The sequence below is a fragment of the Anabrus simplex genome, chromosome 1 (assembly GCF_040414725.1).
Source record: "Anabrus simplex isolate iqAnaSimp1 chromosome 1, ASM4041472v1, whole genome shotgun sequence".
In the NCBI taxonomy this organism is placed as follows: Eukaryota; Metazoa; Arthropoda; class Insecta; order Orthoptera; family Tettigoniidae; genus Anabrus; species Anabrus simplex.
In genome coordinates, this window is record NC_090265.1 from 712,226,080 (window position 1) to 712,248,707 (window position 22,628).

General features: G+C 37.7%; 1 protein-coding gene across 2 annotated transcripts in view; it reads right to left on the reverse strand.

The window, feature by feature from the left end:
- The window catches only part of CSN3 (COP9 signalosome subunit 3), a 96,310-nt gene that overhangs the window by 56,280 nt on the left and 17,402 nt on the right, over positions 1–22,628 (reverse strand). For both annotated transcript variants that reach the window (XM_067136017.2, XM_067136016.2), the window contains exons 3-4: positions 2,115–2,332; positions 233–427 (exon numbers count right to left, since the gene is read on the reverse strand). In XM_067136017.2, coding sequence (XP_066992118.2) covers positions 233–427; positions 2,115–2,332 — 413 coding nt within the window. The remainder of the gene's footprint in view (positions 1–232; positions 428–2,114; positions 2,333–22,628) is intronic.

The window sequence follows — 22,628 nt, forward strand, 5'->3', positions numbered from 1 at the left end:
CAATAAGACAGAATGGAAGAGGCTCGCCAACAGTACCCGGGAAACTGGAACTGTAAAATGATGATCATGATGATGATGAACTCTTAGTGTTAGAGAAATTATACACTAGTTTAAATTACCATCAAACTATAATGATAAAAATAGCCTTACAGCGATTGTTCTGCATAAAATTAGTTGAGGACAAGGGAACTTATTCAGGTTTAACATTCTTAACACACACAATAAGTCTAACCTTCCCTAGAAGAATTAGCGAGATAAGGATGTACTTCTTGTAGGCCTCCAGCATGACATGAGATACAGCCATAGCAGGTGTCGTAATGGCCACCTCGAAGAAGTAAAGGGCACGATCGTAGTTCTTAAGCGCTGCATATATCATACCTCCATAGTAATAATAGAGCAGGAAGTACTTTGCGTCAAACTGGCCACCCTGCAAAAAGTGGATACAAAATAATTTCACTGATCTTAATTCCTGACAATAACAATCTTTCCAAATCTATGCAGGAAAAAAAAACCTCAAAACATCTATATCTATCTGTGGTACTTCAGGGAATATGTACTAAAATATATCCTTCACACTTGTACAGTACGATAGCAGAGTCCTGTTAGTCCAAACTAACTGGGACTGGAGTCTTTTCATATTATCAAAAATTTCTTCTGAAATCCAGCATTATGTTGTAACTATGAAGATAGATGTGTAATCACCACACGGGAATAAATGACTTTGTAAAAAACAAAAAAACTAGTGACTAATATTTATGGGGTGCTGTTTTATTAATTTCTGTTTAACCAATCACTATGAACTTCATTACATTATTTTAATTCGATTTCTACCTCAAAATACTACCAGAATATAGAGTGCAATATTATTTTATACTGATTTCATACATTAAAATAATAACAATAATTGTAATTGTTCAGAAATACATTTTTTTATTTATTGCCATTACAACCGTGGTGCTTCAAAAATTTTAGTCTGGATTACCGAACGAGTTGACCGTGCGGTTAGGGGCACGCAGCTGTGAGCTTCCATCTGGGAGATATTGGGTTCGAACCTTACTGTCGGCAGCCCAAGATGGTTTTCCGTTGTTTTCCATTTTCATACCACGCAAATGCTGGGGCTGTACTTTAATTAAGGCCACAGCTGCTTCCTTCCCACTCCCAGGCCTTTTCTATCCCATCATCGCCATAAGACCTATCTGTGTCTGTGCGACGTAGAGGAAATTATTTTTTGAAAAAAATCGGACTAAGTGAGTTTCTGAATTATCAGGGTTCAGATTAGTGGGACTCTACTGCACAATTCGAATAAAATAACATGTGAAATATACTTTCAATCATTACAAATTTCATTGTGATCCATATTGACAGTTATCGGTTACAAAATGTTTAAGGTCAACCTAAGGAATATTTGCATCCAGTATTACAGTATGCGTCAATTATCAAGATTGATGTGTCTCTCATAGTTCACTGGAAGTGCCTGTGGGTCAAAGTAGCCTACACAGTGACCTTCACTATATGCACTAGCTATGCATCAAATTATATTATTCATAACGTGAAGGCTACACATTTTTTTAATACATAATTTGCTTGAAGTCACATCGACACAGACGATGATTGGATACAAAAAGGCTAGGATCAGGAAGGAACCAACCATGGCCTTAATTAAAATGCAGCTCCAGCATTTGCTTCGTGTGAAAATAACCATGGAAAACCACCTTCAGAGCTGCCGACAGTGGGTTCGAACCCACTATCTCCCGAATGCAAGTTGACAGCTACGTGACCCAAACCAAGCAGCCACTTGCTTGGTACATAATTGTTTAACCAGCTCAGCAACAGCAAGGCCATTGACAATGATAGGATCAGTACCTTGAAAATTAAGAATTTTCAAGCAATACACGATACTACAGAATACTGTAAGAGAGTTGGAAATTGCTCTCTAAACCAACCACTGTAGGTCACTATCAAATTAAAATCTTACCCTGACAACCATACAAACATTATATAGTGGACTAAGGAAGGTCAATACAAACAGGATAAAGCAATGGCAATCACACTAATCCTGAACATTGAGTGATGCTAAAGCAAACCCAGCCCTAGACTGAGTTAAAGTAACAAACCTCTTGACTGATGCCTGTGATGTCCGTGTCAAGAAACTCGAGGGCAGGCTTAAAACACTTGGCTAGCAGGCATAACTGACACAGGTCAGCATGTACAGAGGTGAGCTGCGAGTCGAACAGCTGGATCTTGCGAATGGCTCGCCTCATCAGATCAATACCTCGCAGGGGCAACTTCAATTCTACTAGGCTATGTGTCAGCAGGTGGCAGAGCTCTGCATCTGAACAGAGTAACAACAAAAATGAAGGTGCTACACTCTTATACAGCAGCTAATGTACAGTTACCACAAATGTGTTAAAGTACTTTTATATAGCAACCAGATTCACATCCAGGTTGTATATAGAAAAACAAGGACCATACATCTGTTTCTCTGAAAACATTGTTCAAGAAATCTACTGCAGCAAGGTTAAAACAACAAACAACTATATATTTGAAATATGTTTTAATCTGTCAATAGCATTTTTGAAGTACTTGTTCTATTCTGCTTAATCTGAGATTTAAACTTTACACTATTGTTTCTAAGAGAGCAAGCTTGACAATTTAAATGATTGTTGACATAGACAAGCTCAAAGAAACAGACAATAATTTCTACAGAGGAAAATGTGCATTGGTGTTTACAGCTTCAGAACAGCGGTCACAAAATGTGGCCTTCAAAGTCATGCCCCCGATCACAGAAGCAAAAGTAAAATGTCACCAAATACCTCTCCTCACTCAATCACTTCTTCAGCTTGAAGAGATATCAGCAATGAACTCATTCTTTTATTCAATGCTATTCAGAGATTGTGGGTGCTGCAATACCACTGAAATGTCAGTTACAAAAAACAGCAGAACCTCGATAAATTGAAATTGGTTAATTCAAAATCTTGCCTAATTCGAAGAAGCCCTCGTTCCCGGAAACATGAGGTATGATTTTCCATGTTATTTAAATTGTTTAATTCGAAATACGAATAATTCGTCATTCGAACAACATCGGTCGCATTACCAAAATTCAGACTTTTAATTCAAAACTGTCTTTACACTTTAATAAAATAGTATTTTACAAGTAATTTAAATTCAACATTTCTTTGCGTCATGAAAGAACGTGTCTTCCAGAATATGCAGGGGTAGCTTTGCACACTTTCACTCACTACGGTGTATCTACAGTGTGCTTCATATGTGCTAAGTTCGAGTGAAATCATAATTCTTTTGTAATCAGCGTTTTAAGAAACGCCACAATATCACGTAGCAGGCAGTGTGAGGAGAAACATAATCCGCAAACACTGGCGATGCCGACAGTTGGCAAAAAAGCGTGGCTCATATAATCAATTCATACGCACCGAACAATATTGTCAGTGCCGATGAAACTGCATTTTTTTTAATTTTTTAATGCCAAGCCCAAACGGACTTACGGTTTTAAAGGAGAGAAGTGCCAGCCGGGAAATCGCACAAGGGTAGGGGTCACTGTACTGTGTTGCAATGCACACAGAAGTGAGAGACTTCCTTCCCTTGTCATATGAAAGTTTGATAAGCTACGATGTTTTAAGAGTGTCGGGCAATTTCCGTGAAACTACAAGGCATCTAAAAATGCAAACGGTACAGTAATCCAACAGATAGAGCATTTGCACAGGAGAGCCAGCATAATTTGTCCTGATCTTTCAAATTTTTTTTTCATTGTGTGAGGTTATGTTTGCCAGTGTTTTATACAAGTGCATTATTGAATACGGTAATGTAAATGCAACTTGTTGGATGCATTTCGGAAATAGTGTTTTCCATGTCACTTAAAAGGTTTAAACTGAGAATCAAGGTGATTGCATGCATTAATGGGTCTTAGAATACTTTTTAACATGACAAGACTTGGCATTTTGAATTACGAGACAAGACGGCCATGGACAAGTATCATGGCGGGAAATCGTACAAGGATAGTCACTGTACTGTGTTTTAATGCAGGCCAAAGCTAGACTTTCTCCCCTCGTCATAGGAAAGTTCAGTAAGCCACCATGTTTTTTCTTTTTTTTTTTGCTAGGGGCTTTACGTCGCACCGACACAGATAGGTCTTATGGCGACGAGGGGATAGGAAAGGCTTAGGAGTTGGAAGGAAGCGGCCGTGGCCTTACTAAAGGTACAGCCCCAGCATTTGCCTGGTGTGAAAATGGGAAACCACGGAAAGCCATTTTCAGGGCTGCCGATAGTGGGATTTGAACCTACTATCTCCCGGATGCAAGCGCACAGCCGCGCGCCTCTAAGCGCACGGCCAACTCGCCTGGTCCACGATGTTTTAAGAGCATTTGGGTACTTTCCGTGCAAGGATGGATACATTTTGGAATATTTTTTTTCATGGCATTTGAGAGGTTTAAACTGTAAATCAAGGTTAAGACTTTGTGACTCGCAAAGGTTGGTACATCTGAATTACGATCTGGCAGTTAATTCGATATCATGTAATTCGAAGTCCGATTTTTGCGTCCCAACGACTTCCAATTAACGAGGTTTTACTGAAAAATTACACTCATGAGCAATTGCATTACAGATACCTGGCTAATAGTGTGTAGCACCCCCTTTCAACTTGATGGCAGCAGCGCTGTGACATGGCATGGACTCAACGAGACAACGGAAGCAAGCATTGGGGAGCCATACTTATTCAGGATCACTGCATGGCTTCCCATAACCCACAAAGATTGGTCATCAGAGCATGGTTCAGAGCGCTCACATCCCTCTCAACAGCATCCCAGATGTGATCAATGGGACTGAAGATAAGAGGCTCTATGGGGGCCAGACAAGCATCTTCACATCCGTGGAGTGCTCACTGAACCAGTCTGTGGCCGCAATTCAGGAGCGATAAGCTGGAACATTGTCTTGCTGTAGGTACATGTTGTCTGCAGGATGCTGGAGGTGACCAAACAGGTGAATATGATCTGCCATTAGGTTCCTGTAATGCTCACTGGTGAGCGACATTGTCAAAAATACCGGGGGTTATATTTCATCCCATATAAGGATATCACCACCAGCCTAAACTGTACCATGCTGGCAAGAGGGGGTCTATTGCCTCACGCGGTTGATGACGCACTCATACGCAGCCATCGGCGTGTACCAACTGGTACCTCGACTCATCTGTCCAGCTGACCTTTTTTCCATGCTTTGAGTGTCCATTGGCAGTGTTCCTTTACCCATCTAAGTCATTTTTTTCTTGTGACGGGTAATGAGCAGACATACCCTCATTTGAGGCTTGCTCCCTATGGCGAGGAGGAATGGCTGCTCACACTGTTGTTGTCCAGCATTCAACTCGTGAGTGATCTGCTGCACTGCAGCCCATCTATCCGCTCTTACGATCCGACGTAGCCAACTGTCGTGCATTACAACACAATGACGACAGGTTTTTAAAAATATTTATTTTTATAGTAGAAGCCATTTCTCTTCAGTTTCAACTTTGTTAACCTATACTGTAACTGTTAGGTTTTTTCAGTCCGTTGAAAAATCTACAATATACAACGGTGATAGAACTATCACTTAGCATGTGCATGTTTACATTTCTGTCGACCAGTCGTCTGAGGCACGAGGGTGGACGGCCTCTCCCTGTCAGCGGCTTGTCGTGATGACTTCATTTCCTGGCTCTCTCTGGCCCTGTGCAATTTCATCTTTTTTGCATTTGATCTTTTCCTTTCTAAAAACCACGTACAGGTTAATATTAGCAATTCTCCACAGAATTAGTTACCGACTCTTGGACTCAAAACTTTCAGATAATTGCTACAGACATTTTCCTTATTTTTCACTGTATTAGGAAAAAAGGAAGGAAAAAGTTTATTTAATATTCTTAATCAGTTTTATCATGAGCATTTCTTTCTTCCAACTGTAAGAGAGAAACATTGAGTTTTATGTTTTAGGCCCCCTCTGAAGCCCTCCTCGTGCTGAATTTTTCTGAACAACTTATAGCTCCCACTCGCCCTTATCCTAAACTTAAAAATCAAGTTTCATGAAAGTCTCTCTATGTACAGGTCCCATGATGCTCCAACAAATAGACAGAAAAACATTATTAAACTACCCAACATTAGCTATTATTTGTCCCGTCCAGTATAAAAGCCAACCACCAAGTTAATGAAAAAGATGTGTAAATTCCTTGGCTACACAGAAAATCATAGAATCATGGGTATGTTCTTGAGCTAAGAAGACGAAAGAGCAAGTACACATTCTTTAGTTATTCCCCTCTTAATTAGCCTCTTACGACATGATTTATCGGAACTCTTATCTCCCCTGTGGGCGGAGTGAAAGGAGTACCCCCTTCACGTCGTAAGAGGCTAATTAAGAGGGGAACAAGTAAAGAATGTGTAAGATTTGTAAGATATTAAGAGAAAAATTCTGCTGCCATTACCATGTGTAAGGGGCTTTGCTGTGACCTAGACAAAACACCACTCAAAGACAGCAGAAATTTATTTGTACTTACTGTATATACAAGGCAGAGTTCTGGCACATGGTAAAAATGTGAGGACGAAGATGACTAACACTGGTTGCCTGGTTGCCTGGTTACCACGGTGTCGGTTTTCTGTCCACTGTCTGGATTAGAAGGATAAGCTGTTGCCTCCAGGGAATGTCCAAATGTTCTCTGTGGCACTCTATATGGAGGCTCCTTCTCCTTCCTACTATCATATATTACGTCATTCATTTCATCTCATTAACTCCTCTGATGAGATTGAAGCCAAGAAGGGCATCAGGTCGTAAAAACTCGCTACGTAGATTCACCTCACCTCATACCCAACCCCGAAGAGATACGGAACAAGGGTTGGACATACATCCAGTATATGTGGGCTTATCTAATTTCCCAATATGAATAAAGCTGAGAGTAGAGGACTACATAGTAAGTGTAAAGTGTAGGTATCAGTTTTATTTCCTGTGTCCGTCAGAATTATTTTAATCTTTTGATCATTGAGTTTTGGTGACACTCACGGGCCACCAGGAGTGAGTTTATTCTTGAAAATTTTGAATTCTTAATTTTAAATTATTTTGATTCTAACTTTTCTCTATTAATAAATTTACATAATTTACACTTAGATATATAACTGATACCTTGAATTTAATTTAAATCAGTGGCGTAGAAAATGGATGAATCAATCATACAACTCATATATTTGCTCATATATATAATGTAAGGAATAGTAAAATTGACAAAAATATAATTAAGTCTACTCTCAATACGTGATTAAGTTTGTAAACTTTACAACACACTGATTTGTTTTTTCAACGGTTTCACTGATCAAAATAACTTTAGGATATGGCACTGACCCAGGCACTCGAGTTTTTCGTCGTGTTCAATGTCCATATCCTTTCCAGTAAAAAAATGAAATGGCGTATGGCTTTTTGTGCCGGGAGTGTCCGAGGACAAGTTTGGCTCGCCAGGTGCATCCTTTCCAGTATAATCAATAAAATAAGCAATAAACCCAGTTTCACAGTCGCAAAATATAAACATCTTAACACCAAACCTGTGTCGCTTTGATGGAATGTACTGTTTCCATTTTAGGTGACCTTTCCAAGCAACCAGGCTCTCATCAATACAGATATTTTGGGACAGAATACAGCTCAGAATTTCTCTCTGAAATAGGCCTAATTTTGTAAAGTCTGTCATCTAGGTGTTGTAGATTGTTGTCAGAAAAGTGAAGCAGCCTTTAGGAGGGAGAAATTGTCCAAGAGTGGTCACTTTACCGAACATCGGAGTTTTGAACAATTTATTTGTTGACCAATAGTTTTTCATTTTTTTCTTCACATGCCCCATCAACAAAACAGTTATTTTTTATTTATTTATCTACTGCACATTACAGGATTTCTAATCCCAATTACAGTGGCAAATGTTTACACGTGTTTTTTTTTTTTTTTTAATGTTTCAATCAGTCTAATATCCTAATATCTAAACTATTTTAATATTATATTTACGTTGAGAAATAAATAATATTACATATCTAATCCTTACAAGAAACAAGTATATAAAAACATTTCGTATCTAAACTAGTCTAATAACCTAATACCTAAACTATTCTAATATTATATTTACAATGAGAAAGGGACAGTATTTCACGTCTAATCTAATTTAATCTTTACATGAAAGAGGAAAATAAAAAAATAAAAATCATAATTTCATATCTAAACTATTATTTTCTTCTAGTTCTGACACTTATAATTACATTTATGGGATACGGCTTAATGTAGAATGTTTATAATACATTTTTTGGTTCAAATCAGCATTACAGAGTTTTCACGGAGATGGTGAATTGTTGTAAAAACAGGTCTAGGTACACAGAAGTCTAAAGAATTATTTTTCTGAACTGCACTGTTGTAGACATTGCATAGCCTGTAGAGTGGGGAGTTTTTGTGAGCACTTGTTCTATTTTATTACGAAAAGTTACATTTGTCCTCGCATTAAAGCGGAGCACGTGGAAACTCAAGAGGCATAAAAAGTCAGGGTTGTCAATAATAGAGTTTACAGTTTTGTACAGAAACTTCATCTCATCCTTTTGTCTCCTCAGTTCCAAGCTTTCTATTTCAAAATTTAGGAGAAGTTCGTTGTATGCTATGTGTGGATAATTACAGTTTTTTTTTTAGAAATGCAAGTATTTTAAATATCTCTTTTGGATGTTTTCAATCTGTGCAATATATATTTTGTTTGCTGGATTCCATATAAAGCTTGCGTATTCTACTTTGGGCCTGACGAGAGAGCTGTAGAGGTGTATACAGGTTTTTAGGCTTTTAAAGGATTTGACATTCCTCATCACAAATCCTAATGTCCTGTATGACTCAGCAACTACCTTCTGTATATGTGGGGTGAAGGTGAGTTCTCGGTCTAATAATATCCCGAGGTCTTTAACCTCATTTACTGGTTTCAGGTCATCATAACCTAGTTTATAGTTAAAGGAAATACACGTTTTATTTTGAGTGAACGACATGGATACACATTTCTCTGCATTTAGATATAGTTGATTTTCAGTCATCCATTGTAGTAAATTACTTAAGTCAGCCTGGAGAAGTACGCAGTCGTTAATGGTGACAATCAATTTGAATACCTTAAAGTCATCAGCATATGAGAGAGTCCGAGAATTTTATTCGTTCAGGTAAGTCATTGATTAGCACCAGGAACATCCACGGGCCTAGATTACAGCCCTAGACTATTCCTGAATTTACAGGCTATTCTCTGGACGAGTTTCTCTGATAAATCACATACTCCTTTCTATCTCTTAGGTAGGAGCTGGTACACGCCGATGGCTGCGTATGAGTGCGTCATCAACCGCGTGAGGCAATAGACCCCCTCTTGCCAGCATGGTACAGTTTAGGCTGGTGGTGATATCCTTATATGGGATGAAATATAACCCCCGGTATTTTTGACAATGTCGCTCACCAGTGAGCATTACAGGAACCTAATGGCAGATCATATTCACCTGTTTGGTCACCTCCAGCATCCTGCAGACAACATGTACCTACAGCAAGACAATGTTCCAGCTTATCGCTCCTGAATTGCGGCCACAGACTGGTTCAGTGAGCACTCCACGGATGTGAAGATGCTTGTCTGGCCCCCATAGAGCCTCTTATCTTCAGTCCCATTGATCACATCTGGGATGCTGTTGAAAGGGATGTGAGCGCTCTGAACCATGCTCTGATGACCAATCTTTGTGGGTTATGGGAAGCCATGCAGTGATCCTGAATAAGTATGGCTCCCCAATGCTTGCTTCCGTTGTCTCGTTGAGTCCATGCCATGTCACAGCGCTGCTGCCATCAAGTTGAAAGGGGGTGCTACACACTATTAGCCAGGTATCTGTAATGCAATTGCTCATGAGTGTAATTTTTCAGTAAAACCTCGTTAATTGGAAGTCGTTGGGACGCAAAAATCGGACTTCGAATTACATGATATCGAATTAACTGCCAGATCGTAATCTGAAGTGGGTAAGATAATCCAAGCATTTTTAATTTCTTTAGGAGAATGTCATGGTCAATTTTGTCAAAGACCTTTTTGAAGTCAGTAAATACTACATCTATCTGGCCACCTCTATCAAGTTCTGAGGATACTGATTGTGTAAAATTTATGAGATTTGTTACTGCAGATCGTCCTGGAATAAATCCATGTTGCTGGACTGATATTAAAGGCCTTGTATAGAATGTGAGTCTACGATATAATATAAATTTGAAAACCTTGGCTATAGCTGAAATAACTGATATTGGTCGGTAGTTTTTTACTAACATTGGATTACCGATTTAAACACAGGACATACTCGGGAGAGTTTCCGTACTGTGGCAAATACAGATGCTTTGAGAATTAAGTTATAAATAAAGAGGAGAGGATATTTCAGTACATCTTTGCAACCTTTTATAACATATGGCGGTATCTGATCTGGTCCCGTGGAAGACTGGCTTGAGCTTTTTTAACTCTAGTTCAACATCCTCTACAGTAATGCTGTCAATGTGGATATTACCAGTGGTTCCTGATGGAACGTTTGGAATGTTATACTGAGCTCTATCTTGGGAATATACAGACTGAAAATACATTGTAAACCCTTCCGTAATGTTCCTATCATTATCTAATACTCTAGAGTCGTATTCATAGGTATTGCGATTATTGTTGTTTTTTCTTTTATTCTTTACCCATGTCCAAAAGGTTCTGGTGTTATCAGTGATATCCTGCTCTACAGTTTTTATATAATCATTATATGAGGATTTAATTGCAGACTTAGTTTCGGACCTTAACGTTTTAAATTGCCTATTGTAATATTCTGAAAGGTGCTTCTGTTTTCGGTAGTATTCTTTCTCTTTCAGTTTTTGTTTTATGCTCTCCGTGAACCAAATTGGGTATGTCCTGACCTTCCACGAGCCGCTTTTAGGAACAGTCTCATTTAACACTGCGTAAATTTTAGAAAAAAGACAGGCTACTGCTTTGTCTACATCAGTGCATCCGTAAAGGTCTTCCCAAGTAAGATCTCTTAGTCCTGTGAACAAGTGTTCAAATTTAGCTTTTTTGAAATTATAAATATTTTGAGCTTCCCTTTTGCAGTTTCCATGGTATGGAGTGATATGTACTTCTATTTCTACGGCGGGGTGATGGGAGTCCTAGGTAGCAGCGGATCAGTGTACTTTTTACAGGTGACATTCGTTATTGTCTGACTGGCGAATACTAAATCCAAAGTTTTACCATTACTATTGGGAACGGAATTATAGGAATTCAAGTCGTGTGAACTGAGGAAGTTTTTTAGTTCTTGGGTTTGTCTCGTTAAATTTAAGTCACTGTTTTCATTAATTACTGTTGGTATTTTAAAGTCGCCAGTAATGATTACATTACTATCCATTAGTTCATAGTGAGATTCCATCGACCTAAATACCTCACAATGAACCTCTAGTTTTGCACTTGGAGGTACGTACACGTTAATTAGATACCAGACCTTTCCCCGAATATTTACCATCAGAAATAACCCCTCGAAGTGTTCCGTTGTTTGCTCAACCTTGTGGACAGCTAATCCGCTTCTAACTGCTATGACTACCCCACCTCCCCGTCCCGTTGAGCCCCTTACTCTGTCAGCACGGTATACTTTGTACTTATTACAACAGACCTCACTATCATAGACACTAGCATCTAGCCTCGATTTAGTGAGCATTATAACATTGAAATTATTACCAAGAATGTTTACATTTAAGTCATCTAGTTTAGTCTTAAGACCACGTACATTCTGGTAATAAATGGAAAGCCTACTCTTCTCCATTCTGGTAATAAATGGAAAGCCTACTCTTCTCCATTCTGGTAATAAATGGAAAGCCTACTCTTCACCATTACAATTACAATTTACATAGGTCATCCTAGTTATTGATAACAATGACTCCAGACCCTTGGGTTGTGCATATTTTAATTATACCATTCCTTACCCAAACAACTTCCTCTCCTGAGGGGACAGACTCTCGTTTACATATATGATGTTGTCACCAGGAAAGTTGTCTGTTGGAGAGATTTCGCTTCACTCGCCTCCGCTCCATGAAGTGGTCCTTGTCCGTTCTTCTTACAAATTTCACTATGATCCCGCAGTGTTTCTGGTTTGGTGCCTTAGGGAGTCGATGGCAAGCATCCACCATTTCTTCTTTAAGTTCTATGTCCAACGCACGCCCGACTTTCTTTACCGTGTCGAGAACAAATTCATTAGGTATATCCGGAATCCCATGTATTTCAATGGTATTCCTTCTCATATACTGTTCAGCTTCCCCCACACGGATTTCTAAGGATTTTATTTGATCCTTCAGAAGATGATTTTCCTGGGTGAGGTTTTCTTTATCTTGAAAACACTGTTCCATATCTTTTTGTTGTTTGGAAATCAGAAGTACAGTATCATCTAATTTCTTGTGACACAGTTCAAGGGAATTAACTAAGTCTGTCTCTTGAGTCTTCTGGTCTTCCTTCATTTGCCTCATTTCTTCAGTTAACTCTTTCAATAATTCGTAAATGCTGTCTAAAATGTAAACTCGTCTCCTCATCCCGAGGTGGCGTAGCTCTTTTCAGGCACACCCCCATTGGAGGTGAGCTGCATGTACCATTTCAACCACATACCAGCCCTCCTGCCAGTCTTAAATTCCTGACAGTACCGGGAATCGAACCCGGGCCCCCGAGAACGGCAGCTAATAACACTAACCGTTACGCTACGGAGGCGGACAATGCTGTCTAAAGAGGGGGCATTAGTGGTAGTCAATGATGTTTATTTCCGCACACTGTTACTTGGTTCATGTCTTGTACACTTATCGCAAGTCCACTCCATGTATCTGTTTACACTGTTCGTACACTTCTTGTGGTACCACTTTTTACATGCCACGCACTGAACCTTGGGAGCCCTACCCAAGTCGACTGCACATTTTTCGCAGGCGCTCATTTCACTGAGTTGTTTATGTGCTCCTTATTTCTCAAATTACTCGGGTTTATTGGTTAATCAGAATAATGTCACTTGTGTAGTAGTTGTGAAATACCGTACACTATTATCACACCACAGATACACTCGCAAGTCTCGATCTGACACTAGTTGATACACACTTTACAGGTGCTCGTTATTCTCATGCTCTTCACTCAGCCACAATCTTCAATAATGTTGGCAGGAAAAGATAGAGTCTCTACGGTTATGCCTTGCCACTCATGTAACTTAAGACTTTTCCTTTACGTCCGCATTTTCAGTAACAAATAAGTAATACTAGTTCATTTCTGACACTATCAAGTTCATAATATTACGATCAAAAAATTCTTTGAAAATTGACACTTCATGTCTTGAATTATTGTCATTATCGTTCAAATGAAGATTATCATTAAACCCTGAATTTGATGGATCAAAATGAGCAGAAAGTGTAGCAAGAAACCTGCCTACAGAACTCCACTTCCTTTGGTTTGAACAGCTTAGTCTTCTTTGGGACAGCGGAGCGCTGCACTTCGTCCTCAATTTCAGTGTTGTCATCTTTCGGGCAATAAACAATTTCTCTCTCATCCGACAGAATACAATCACTATCATGAATATCAATTTCATTGTCAGACTAATCGTTATTATAATCTATTAGCTTCATTTAAAAGTCACCACCTTATCAATACACAGATTTATTTACTTCAAAATTGGTAAATTAGGTCAAGACCAGTTTCGATCCCTAAGGGATCATCTTCAGTTGACATACATATAAAAAAAATATTTACAAAAACATCACATGTAAAATATTAATCTTTTAGTTAATTCAATTGAGTCAAAAAAAATTTTTTTTTTTGTATTAGAATGTTGGTGGGTACATCTTAGTTTGAAAACATATGTGTGAGATTTATAGGCTCACTATGTCTAAATTATTGCATATATAGGTCCTATACTTCTTTACATACAGTGTCAAAATTATTACATTCAATATAATTTATCTATTTGATGAAAACACTGGCATATTGCTTACTGAAATGGTAAAGTGTGTACATTTTTTAGGTTAAAAGTACATGTTTTTTACATGTTATCATATTACAATTTATATTACAAAGTATAGAATAAAATTATTCTTGCATTTGTGCACATTGATAATAGTGAGACTATTGTAGGATCTTAAAAAAATATACCGTTGTTTGAGGTATGTCACTGTATATTTGCTTTTTTGAAATGCCAATAGCCTAATTACATTCTTATATATAAGTTATGAAATTTCACTTTTTATAGTTCGGTCAAATGGAAAAAACATAGAATAACCTTGTTAATTTAGATTCTTCATGACTAAAATACTGGTATATAGTACATTATTAAAATAGATCCTTAATACTAAAATACAAGTATGTGGTACCTTCTGTACTTGTTTTATATATTAAAATGGGGTTTACATTTATTGACATTAGTTCTATGGTTTGTTACCATTTGTAAAGTTGTGGTCTAATATGAAGGCCAGTTGGAAATGTTTAAAGTTAGTCTGATGGGAAATGGTTCAATCCCTTGTTTATATTGTTTATTTTTGCCGCTTCTTAGGTACAAGCATGGGATGATCTAGTTAAAATGAACTCTTCATAACTAAAATATTGGTATATGGTAGCTTATTAAAATAAATTCTTTACATTAAAAGTACTAATATGTAGTGCAATATGTGCACATTTTTCAAACGTAAGATAGGGTTAACATAGGTTAACAACAGTACTATGGGTTGTTACTGTTTGTGAGATTGTAATCTGATATAACTGGTCAGTTAGAAATGTATGAAATGTTTATATAAATAGGACCGAATACATATTTATACTATGTTGCTTTGCCTCTTTTTACAAATGAATTACGTGTTGTAGTATAGTATTTGTTGCAATTTTGTAAGCTGCTGCTGTTGTTGGAGTTATCTTGAGATTCTGTATGTTGTTATGAAAACATTTTCCTTCTTTTCGCGTGTCGTTACTAGTTGAATGGGTGACTATTGTGAAATGGAGTGCGTTTGAAATGTCGTGAGTCTTGGTAAAGTTGCACATTTGTTGTAGCGTAGAGACTTCTATGTGTTGTAAAATAATGAATGTTAAATGTTGAGACCATGTAATCTGCGTGGCTGCCTGTCGGGATCCCTTAGGGATCGAAACCGGTCTTGACCTAATTTACCAATTTTGAAGTAAATAAATCTATGTACTGATAAGGTGGTGACTTTTAAATTATCTTTATACTGTACTAGACTAATCATTAGTCGAAATATTACTTATATCTTCCGTAGCAAGTTCGCATCCTTGATTTGATCCCGCCATTACGTGTATTTGTTTTCTATCAGAGAGTATTTGTCTCTACGGAAACCAGAGATGAGGGAAAGGACAAATAATGTGTGTTGTCCAGGAATATTCATGCAATGCACTCACAGGAAACAGTTCCCAGGTGTTATAAATTGTAGCACAATCGCGTCATAAATTAGAACTTCATCACAGAACATACAAGATGTGATAAAATACGGAATAAAGTTTGTTGAACATGTCAAACATCCTCCAACTTTGTTCTAAAAATCCGCCAGTATGATGTCAGGAAACAATTTCAAACATTCAACATCAAAAGTGAATAGACGGCGGTACTGTTCAGGAGCAAACTTCGAGAAAGTAAGTAGACAGCAGTACTCCTGTGGGCCACACGCAACACTGCCATAAACAGACAACAGTACTGCTCATTGGTTTAAAAATACTAGCAAGGAATGACTACATTTTCTGTGAGGCTGTTGCCTCACAATACTTCTTGGTCTGATAAGCATTTATTTTAATTATATAAAAACAAAGATATAATCAGGGCAGATTGAATTGGAAAAGCACCACTACACAATCTGAAGAAGGCATCAACAGGGAGTTGCTATGCCTTTCAGGACGAGCAATTAATCTTACTTCAGTAAGATGGAATGACAATGCTCAAGTTACCATATCAACCAACATTTGGACACCTGAAGTACCTGGTTTGGAAACTTGCATACATTTGAGTGCGAAAGAGAAAATGAGTAATCAGTATCAATACCGTATAATCCCAAATACCATCCACCACCGAATAAGACCCGCGCCCTAAATCATGTAGCGGTATAATTATCAGGACTATGTGAGATTACCGCTACACCGGAAATTGTTCGTGTGGAATTTATAAGAAAAGGTGAATGGAAACTATTGTTTAATCTTGCCCAATGGAACGGAACTCTGCGACAACTAATTGTTGTACATTTATGGTTCTTATTGGTGTGAATTGTACTATAATGGTGGGCTGATCCATCACCATTGGATAGTCTGTGGAGCTTTGTTGTTACGAAGTTGGTATGGGTTAGCGTGCGACTCGACTGTTAACTGTTGTCTACAGCGCGCCCTTGTTTAAGCTGCTGGTACCATTTTTTGTTGGTGGCCATCTGCGCTTGAGTAAGGATGTCTCGGCGACAGCCTTCTGTTACAATGGCTAGCAGAAGGTCTGTGTGAGCTTTCGTGGTGAATTAAATTATTGTTAGTGGTGGGTGAATGATAGAAAATTACTATACGCAAACCTTTTCTTGAGCCCGATTTTTACGGGGTGAGGAGTAAGGAGGGAGCATTGCGGGTTCTGGTTATACTGCCAACTGGATAGAAATGAAATCTGAATTGAATCGATAATATGATCGAACGATATGAATTTTCTAAACATTTATTATCTTATGTCAACAACTGTGTCACACATACATTATTTAACATTATATAACATTTCTAGATGCAAATCTTATTACCAGCAAGAATTATAAAGTTTGGCTTTGCTGTGTAAACAACAGTACTAGTTCGTAAAGTGTACGCCAGATATCGCAAAGCGATGAATAAGCGATTCATAGTTTGTGTTTCAAAAGTTGCCAATATGGTTGTCGAAGATAACCGAGGTCCACCGATTCAGCACTAGTGAGCTCAGGGCTCAAGAAAAGGTTCACGTATAGTACTAGTATTTGTGTGGAGTTCTTATTTTAAAAGTTTAAAGTGACTGTTCCCTTCACACCGAAGCATGCCTTAATACATGGATAACGTCGCCATGGACGTAAGATTTAAAATCTTGATAATGTGAAAAGGCCTCATCACCTCGGTAAGTCCAACTTTATATGTTATATAAACTATCTTGGCGAGTTTGAGGAGAGTGGCTTCGTCAAGCTTTCTGTGAACGAAATTCAAAATGTTGGATCGGCATGTAATATTAATTATATTTTATTTTTGACTGAAGATACTGTTCGCCTTCCGATCATATTAAGTTTTTGAGTGAACATATTGTGGTTGAAATTTATTGATTTTGAAAGATTTAACCATGCCCAAGCTGTTATGTTATTTTCAGGCGAAATATAATTTTAATTGAAAGGACATACTTCTACGTCACGAGAACAGTGTGTTTTAAAACGACCTGTTCCTTTGACAGGAGCTGTGACAAGTTAAATCACTGTATCTGTTGTTATTAATTTAAAATCTTTCCCCGTGGAAAGGAAAGAAACCAGATGGAAAAGTATTTACAATCTATGTAGTCTGGTTGTATAGTTACCCTACTTAGGGCATCTGAAAATTTAAGATTAATGTAACGTTATGTTGATTTTCAACCCAAGTGAATACTGAAGCATGCTTTGGGTCGAATTTAATTTAATTCCATTCTCTTTTTAAATTAATTTTCCTCCTTAGCTGATCTAATGCTACACTCCATTTTATTGCATTGTTGGGGTATGTTCCGTCTTTTGTTTTCTGATAACGATTTGATTAGTTTGCATTATCGCGGCTTGGTCAGTGTTGTAACAATACTCGAGATGTGCTGACATTCGCTGTTGTGTGGCATACCTATGCTGTTGCATGTGATGAACTGGGTCACAAGATGAGTTTTAATTGCTTCTATTTTTTGTGTTACCTTATTATTATTATTATTGATTTCCTTCTATCATTCATTGTTTTTCTTTTGCTGTGGGCTCTTTCTTAATTTTATTTTTTGCCTTCCTTATTGCCCAGTACGCCTCATTTGGGCTCTGCCATTGGTTTTTGTGGTTTCCTTATAACTGCATAGCCTTTGGTGGTGCTATTTGAGGATCCAACCAGCCTCTGGGCTGATGACCTAACAGACAATGTTTCTTGAGGACACTGTCTGACTGTTAGGGGACGTGGTTAAACGTTTTAATTTGAAACGCTTCTGTGTTTACTGAGGAATTTCAAACATGTAATAATTTATTGTTTTAATGCCTGTTGGTTTTTAATTGTTCAAAAACATTTGGTAAATTGTTTGGGTAATTTTATTGGGACGCGCACGTACCCCAATTATATGCACCTAAGTTATTAATGATTTGGAAAATTATCATTATTTTAACTTCTTTTAAAGAAAAAAGCGTTCGAACATGAACAAGCAAATTGTAATGAACAGTAAATTGTAATGAACCTCTAAGTCAAACTGATGTTAATTCCACCTGGAAAATATTATTGAATTTTTAAAAATTTGTTTTTAATTGTTGGTATGGTGACTACGATTGGTAGTAATTCTGAAAATGAGCCTTGTCATTAGTTTTCCTTTTTTTTTGAAACTTAATTGTTTTTAATTTGTTTGTATATTTGAATTGCACCACCCACCCTACTTATTTTCTTTTTTTATTATATTAAATTTTGGTCTTTTAAGTGTGACAGAGTGTGTCATTATAGTGAATTCCTCCACCCCATACTACTTCCACCCTTTGTTATGGTCGTTGACCTAATGGCCTCGCCCAGATTCCATCGCTTCCCCATTCTGTGTTTGTGTTTTATCGAGGCCCTTCTCTCCGTAGTTGGCGTGATTCGCGCTGGGAGGCGCATCTTATCTCTTTGGTGGCCGCGTTGACAGCCGAAGACTTGGGCTGCGGTGTTGTGGCTTCAGCTGTTTGATTGTCTTCTTCGATTGTCAGTATGCCACAGAGAGTTTTCGATTGTCAGTATGCCACAGAAAGTGAGTGGTAGCAGAGCGTGGTTGATTACTTTGTAATCACACGGGCGATTCCAGAGAACGTGCTACCGTGTCCTATTACTTTTACTGTACTCGACTAGAGATACTGTGTCAACTGGTTAAGAGTGTATTTCTCTCGGGATTTGTGTACATGTACTAGTTTTCGAGACTTCCTTGCTTCTCTGTAACCCATTGGTATGAGAGTGAAAAGCTTGCACCTGTGCTAACCGAACTTAATTTGGTACAGTGTATTGTTATAAATTGTAAATACAATATTGTAACTTCTTGTAGTTATAGTAATATAAGTCCAGTTAATTTTTTTGTGGTATAGTGTAGCGAAAATTTTGAACTCTGTGTTATCTAAGGCATTTCACGAATAGTTAACAATACTGGGGTGAACTGACATTAATGAACAGTGTCTGAGGGCATGCATGTCTTGTGACCAATTGATGTTCCCCGGTGCTACGTACTCGTATTACTCATAGTGTGTCTATCCCTTTGATAAGCGTCAGCAATGTGCGCACGTTATTTAGTTATGTAAATTCCACCATCTGTGCTGAAATTTGGGCTAGATTACCTACTCTACTATGCTGTATGACTGTAGCCATTGCCTGTGCTCGCATCGACTGTGTTTAAACTACATCTACTCGGCAGTATGAACATTGTACTGGCCCCACCATATTCATCATTTCTGTGTCACAAAATAATCCTGTCAACGACATTGACTTTGTGCTGTTGCCATTACAACATAAGGCTAAAGACCGTTAAAACTTCCATCTCTATGAGTACCTGCCCTGTGATGCTTCAATTCTGAATCAACTATGTGTGTGAACCGTCATGCTTCGCTAGTCACTACATGTATCTACCTATGTATTCAAACTCAACTTACCCTACTCTGGTGTGTGCCTTTGGGACGTGAGGCTGTAGCGGTATAATTATCAGGACTATGTGAAATTACCGTCACACCAGAAATTGTTTGTGTGGAATTTATAAGAAAAGGTGAATGAAAACTATTGTTTAATCTTGCCCAATGGATCGGAACTCTGCGATAACTAATTGTTGTACAATTATGATTCTTATTGGTGTGAATTGTACTATAACGGTGGGCTGATGCAACACCATTGGATATTCCATGGAGCTTTGTTATTACGAAGTTGGTATTGGTTTGCGCGCGACTCGACTGTTAACTGTTGTCCACAGCGCGCCCTTGTGTAAGCTGCTGGTACCATTTTTTGTTGGTGGCCATCTCTGCTTCAGTAAGGATGTCTCGGCGACAGCCTTCTGTTACAATGGCTAACAGACGGTCTGTGTGTGTGTTCAGACCACCCTAATGCGAGCTTTCGTGGTGAATTAAATTGTTGTTAGTGGTGGGCGGATGATAGAAAATTACTAGTATTTGTGTGGAGTTCTTATTTTAAAAGTTTAAAGTAACTGTTCCCTTCACACCAAAGCATGCCTCAATACATGGATGTCGCCACAGACAAAAGATTTAAAATCTTGACAATGTGAAAAGGCCTCATCACCTCGGTAAGTCTAACTTTATATGTTATATAAATTGTCTCAGCGAGTTTGAGGAGAGTGGCTTCGTCAAGCTTTCTGTGAACGAAATCCAAAATGTCAGATCGGGATGTATTATTAATTATATTTTATTTTTGACTGAAGATACCGTTCGCCATCCGATCATATTAAGTTTTTGAGTGAACATTTTGTGGTTGAAATTTACTGATTCCGCAAGATTTAACCATGCCCAAGCTGTTATGTTATTTTCGGGCAAAGTATAATTTTAATTGAAAGGACATACTCCTACGTCACGAGAACCGGTGTTTTAAAACGACCTGTTCTTTTAACAGGAGCTGTGACAAGTTAAATCACTGTATCTGTTGTTATTAATTTAAAATTCTTCCCCGTGGAAAGGAAAGAAACCAAATGGAAAAGTATTTACAATCTATGTAGTCTGGTTGTATAGTCACCCTACTAAGAGTGTCTGAAATTTTAAGATTAATGTAATGTTATGTTGATTTTAAATCCAAGTGAATACTGAAGCATGCTTTGGGTCGAATTGAATTTAATTCTATTTTCTTTTTAAATTAATATTCTCCCTTAACTCTTACAGTGCCAAGATGCCGATGCATCGGCACTTACATTCTGTACGAAAAATGCCAGGATGCCGATTCCATCGGCACCCTCTTATAAGTGGTGTAGTTATGTAGTAAGGCGCTAGATTGCGTCACAAATCAAGTAGAAAGAAGGTAGAATGTTTGTAATTCCTTCTTATGTCATTAGATGGCACTGACATAGCTTCATTTCTGTTAGTTTACTCGTCGATTGCGAGTGTATGATCTGTGAGCGCTTGACATCTATGATCCAAAATGGCAGCTTCCTTGTTTGTTTATGCCGCTTGTTGTGACTTGTTTTCAATAATTTTACGTTCTAATTGACGCATTTGAGTTATTTATCGTAATATATTAACTTTATTATTATTTCTACTGCAGTTATAATTACCTAGCAATTTATTTAGGTCGTAGTAAAGTTGTAAATAGTACAATAATCACAACAAGGCATGTTGTCACGTAGGCCTAATTCGGTTGAAGAAATTGAGGAACGTTTTGGTTGCTCTGAAGATGTAAGCGACTCTAATTTTATCGAAAGTGTTGATTATGATACTTTTGGGGTCTTCAGGTAGCGCACCAGAGAATGATGGAGCCGTGCCATTGGCTAATGGGCTTACAACATTTCGTGCAATGTCAAAGAGTTATAGTGACAGTGCTAATGAAAATGACAGTGACAGTGAATTAGATGATTAAGGACTGAATGCAGATTCCCTGAAAGTGATGTTGTCCATCCCCACCATTTTTATCAAATCCCAGGGCCTAAACACGTAGGCCTACCTCAATCTGATGCTCCGCCCATAGAATATTTCAGTCTGTTTTTTACACTTTCATTTCTGACACTATTAGTTGATTTTGTATGTTGTTCTGATCTTCTGAACTGTTCTGTAGTAACATATACTGCTACTAGACACAGTTCTCTCAAATGATAACTATTACTCTCCAAAAATTCATAAAATATTCAATCGTTGACAGGTTACACTGTTCGTGTCTTTCTCTCCACATGTTCAATGTGTTTGTAAATTAGTTTATAAATTGTAAAGTAGACCTAAATTAACAAAATAAATTGGTATATATGATCCCAGATATCAGTTAAGATTAAATATCTTCACTTAGTCACTTTGGGTTTAGTGTAAAATGTGCTAATTAATTTCAAATTATGTTTTTCCTTATTTTAAATAAAAATAATAATATTTTTGTGCACATTATTCCACGAAATTTAGTTTTTTGAAATGCAAGTCACATGTTTATATTCCTTGGAGTATATCAAGCTCACATACCAAATTATACCTCCATATCTTTTAAACTGAGACGTAAATAAAATATTTTATACAGTGATGCAAAATCCATTGAAACGTGCTTGGCATTCTATGCATATGATGACCTATTATGGGTCGACATCCAAAGGGTTAATAATATTATTTTTTATTTTCCTTTCTTTAAATTTTGATTAATAGTTGCTGATCTAAAGCTACACTCCATTTTATTGCATTGTTGGATTATGTTCTGTCTTTTGTTTTCTGAAAACGATTTGATTAGTTTGTATTATCGCAGCTTGGTCAGT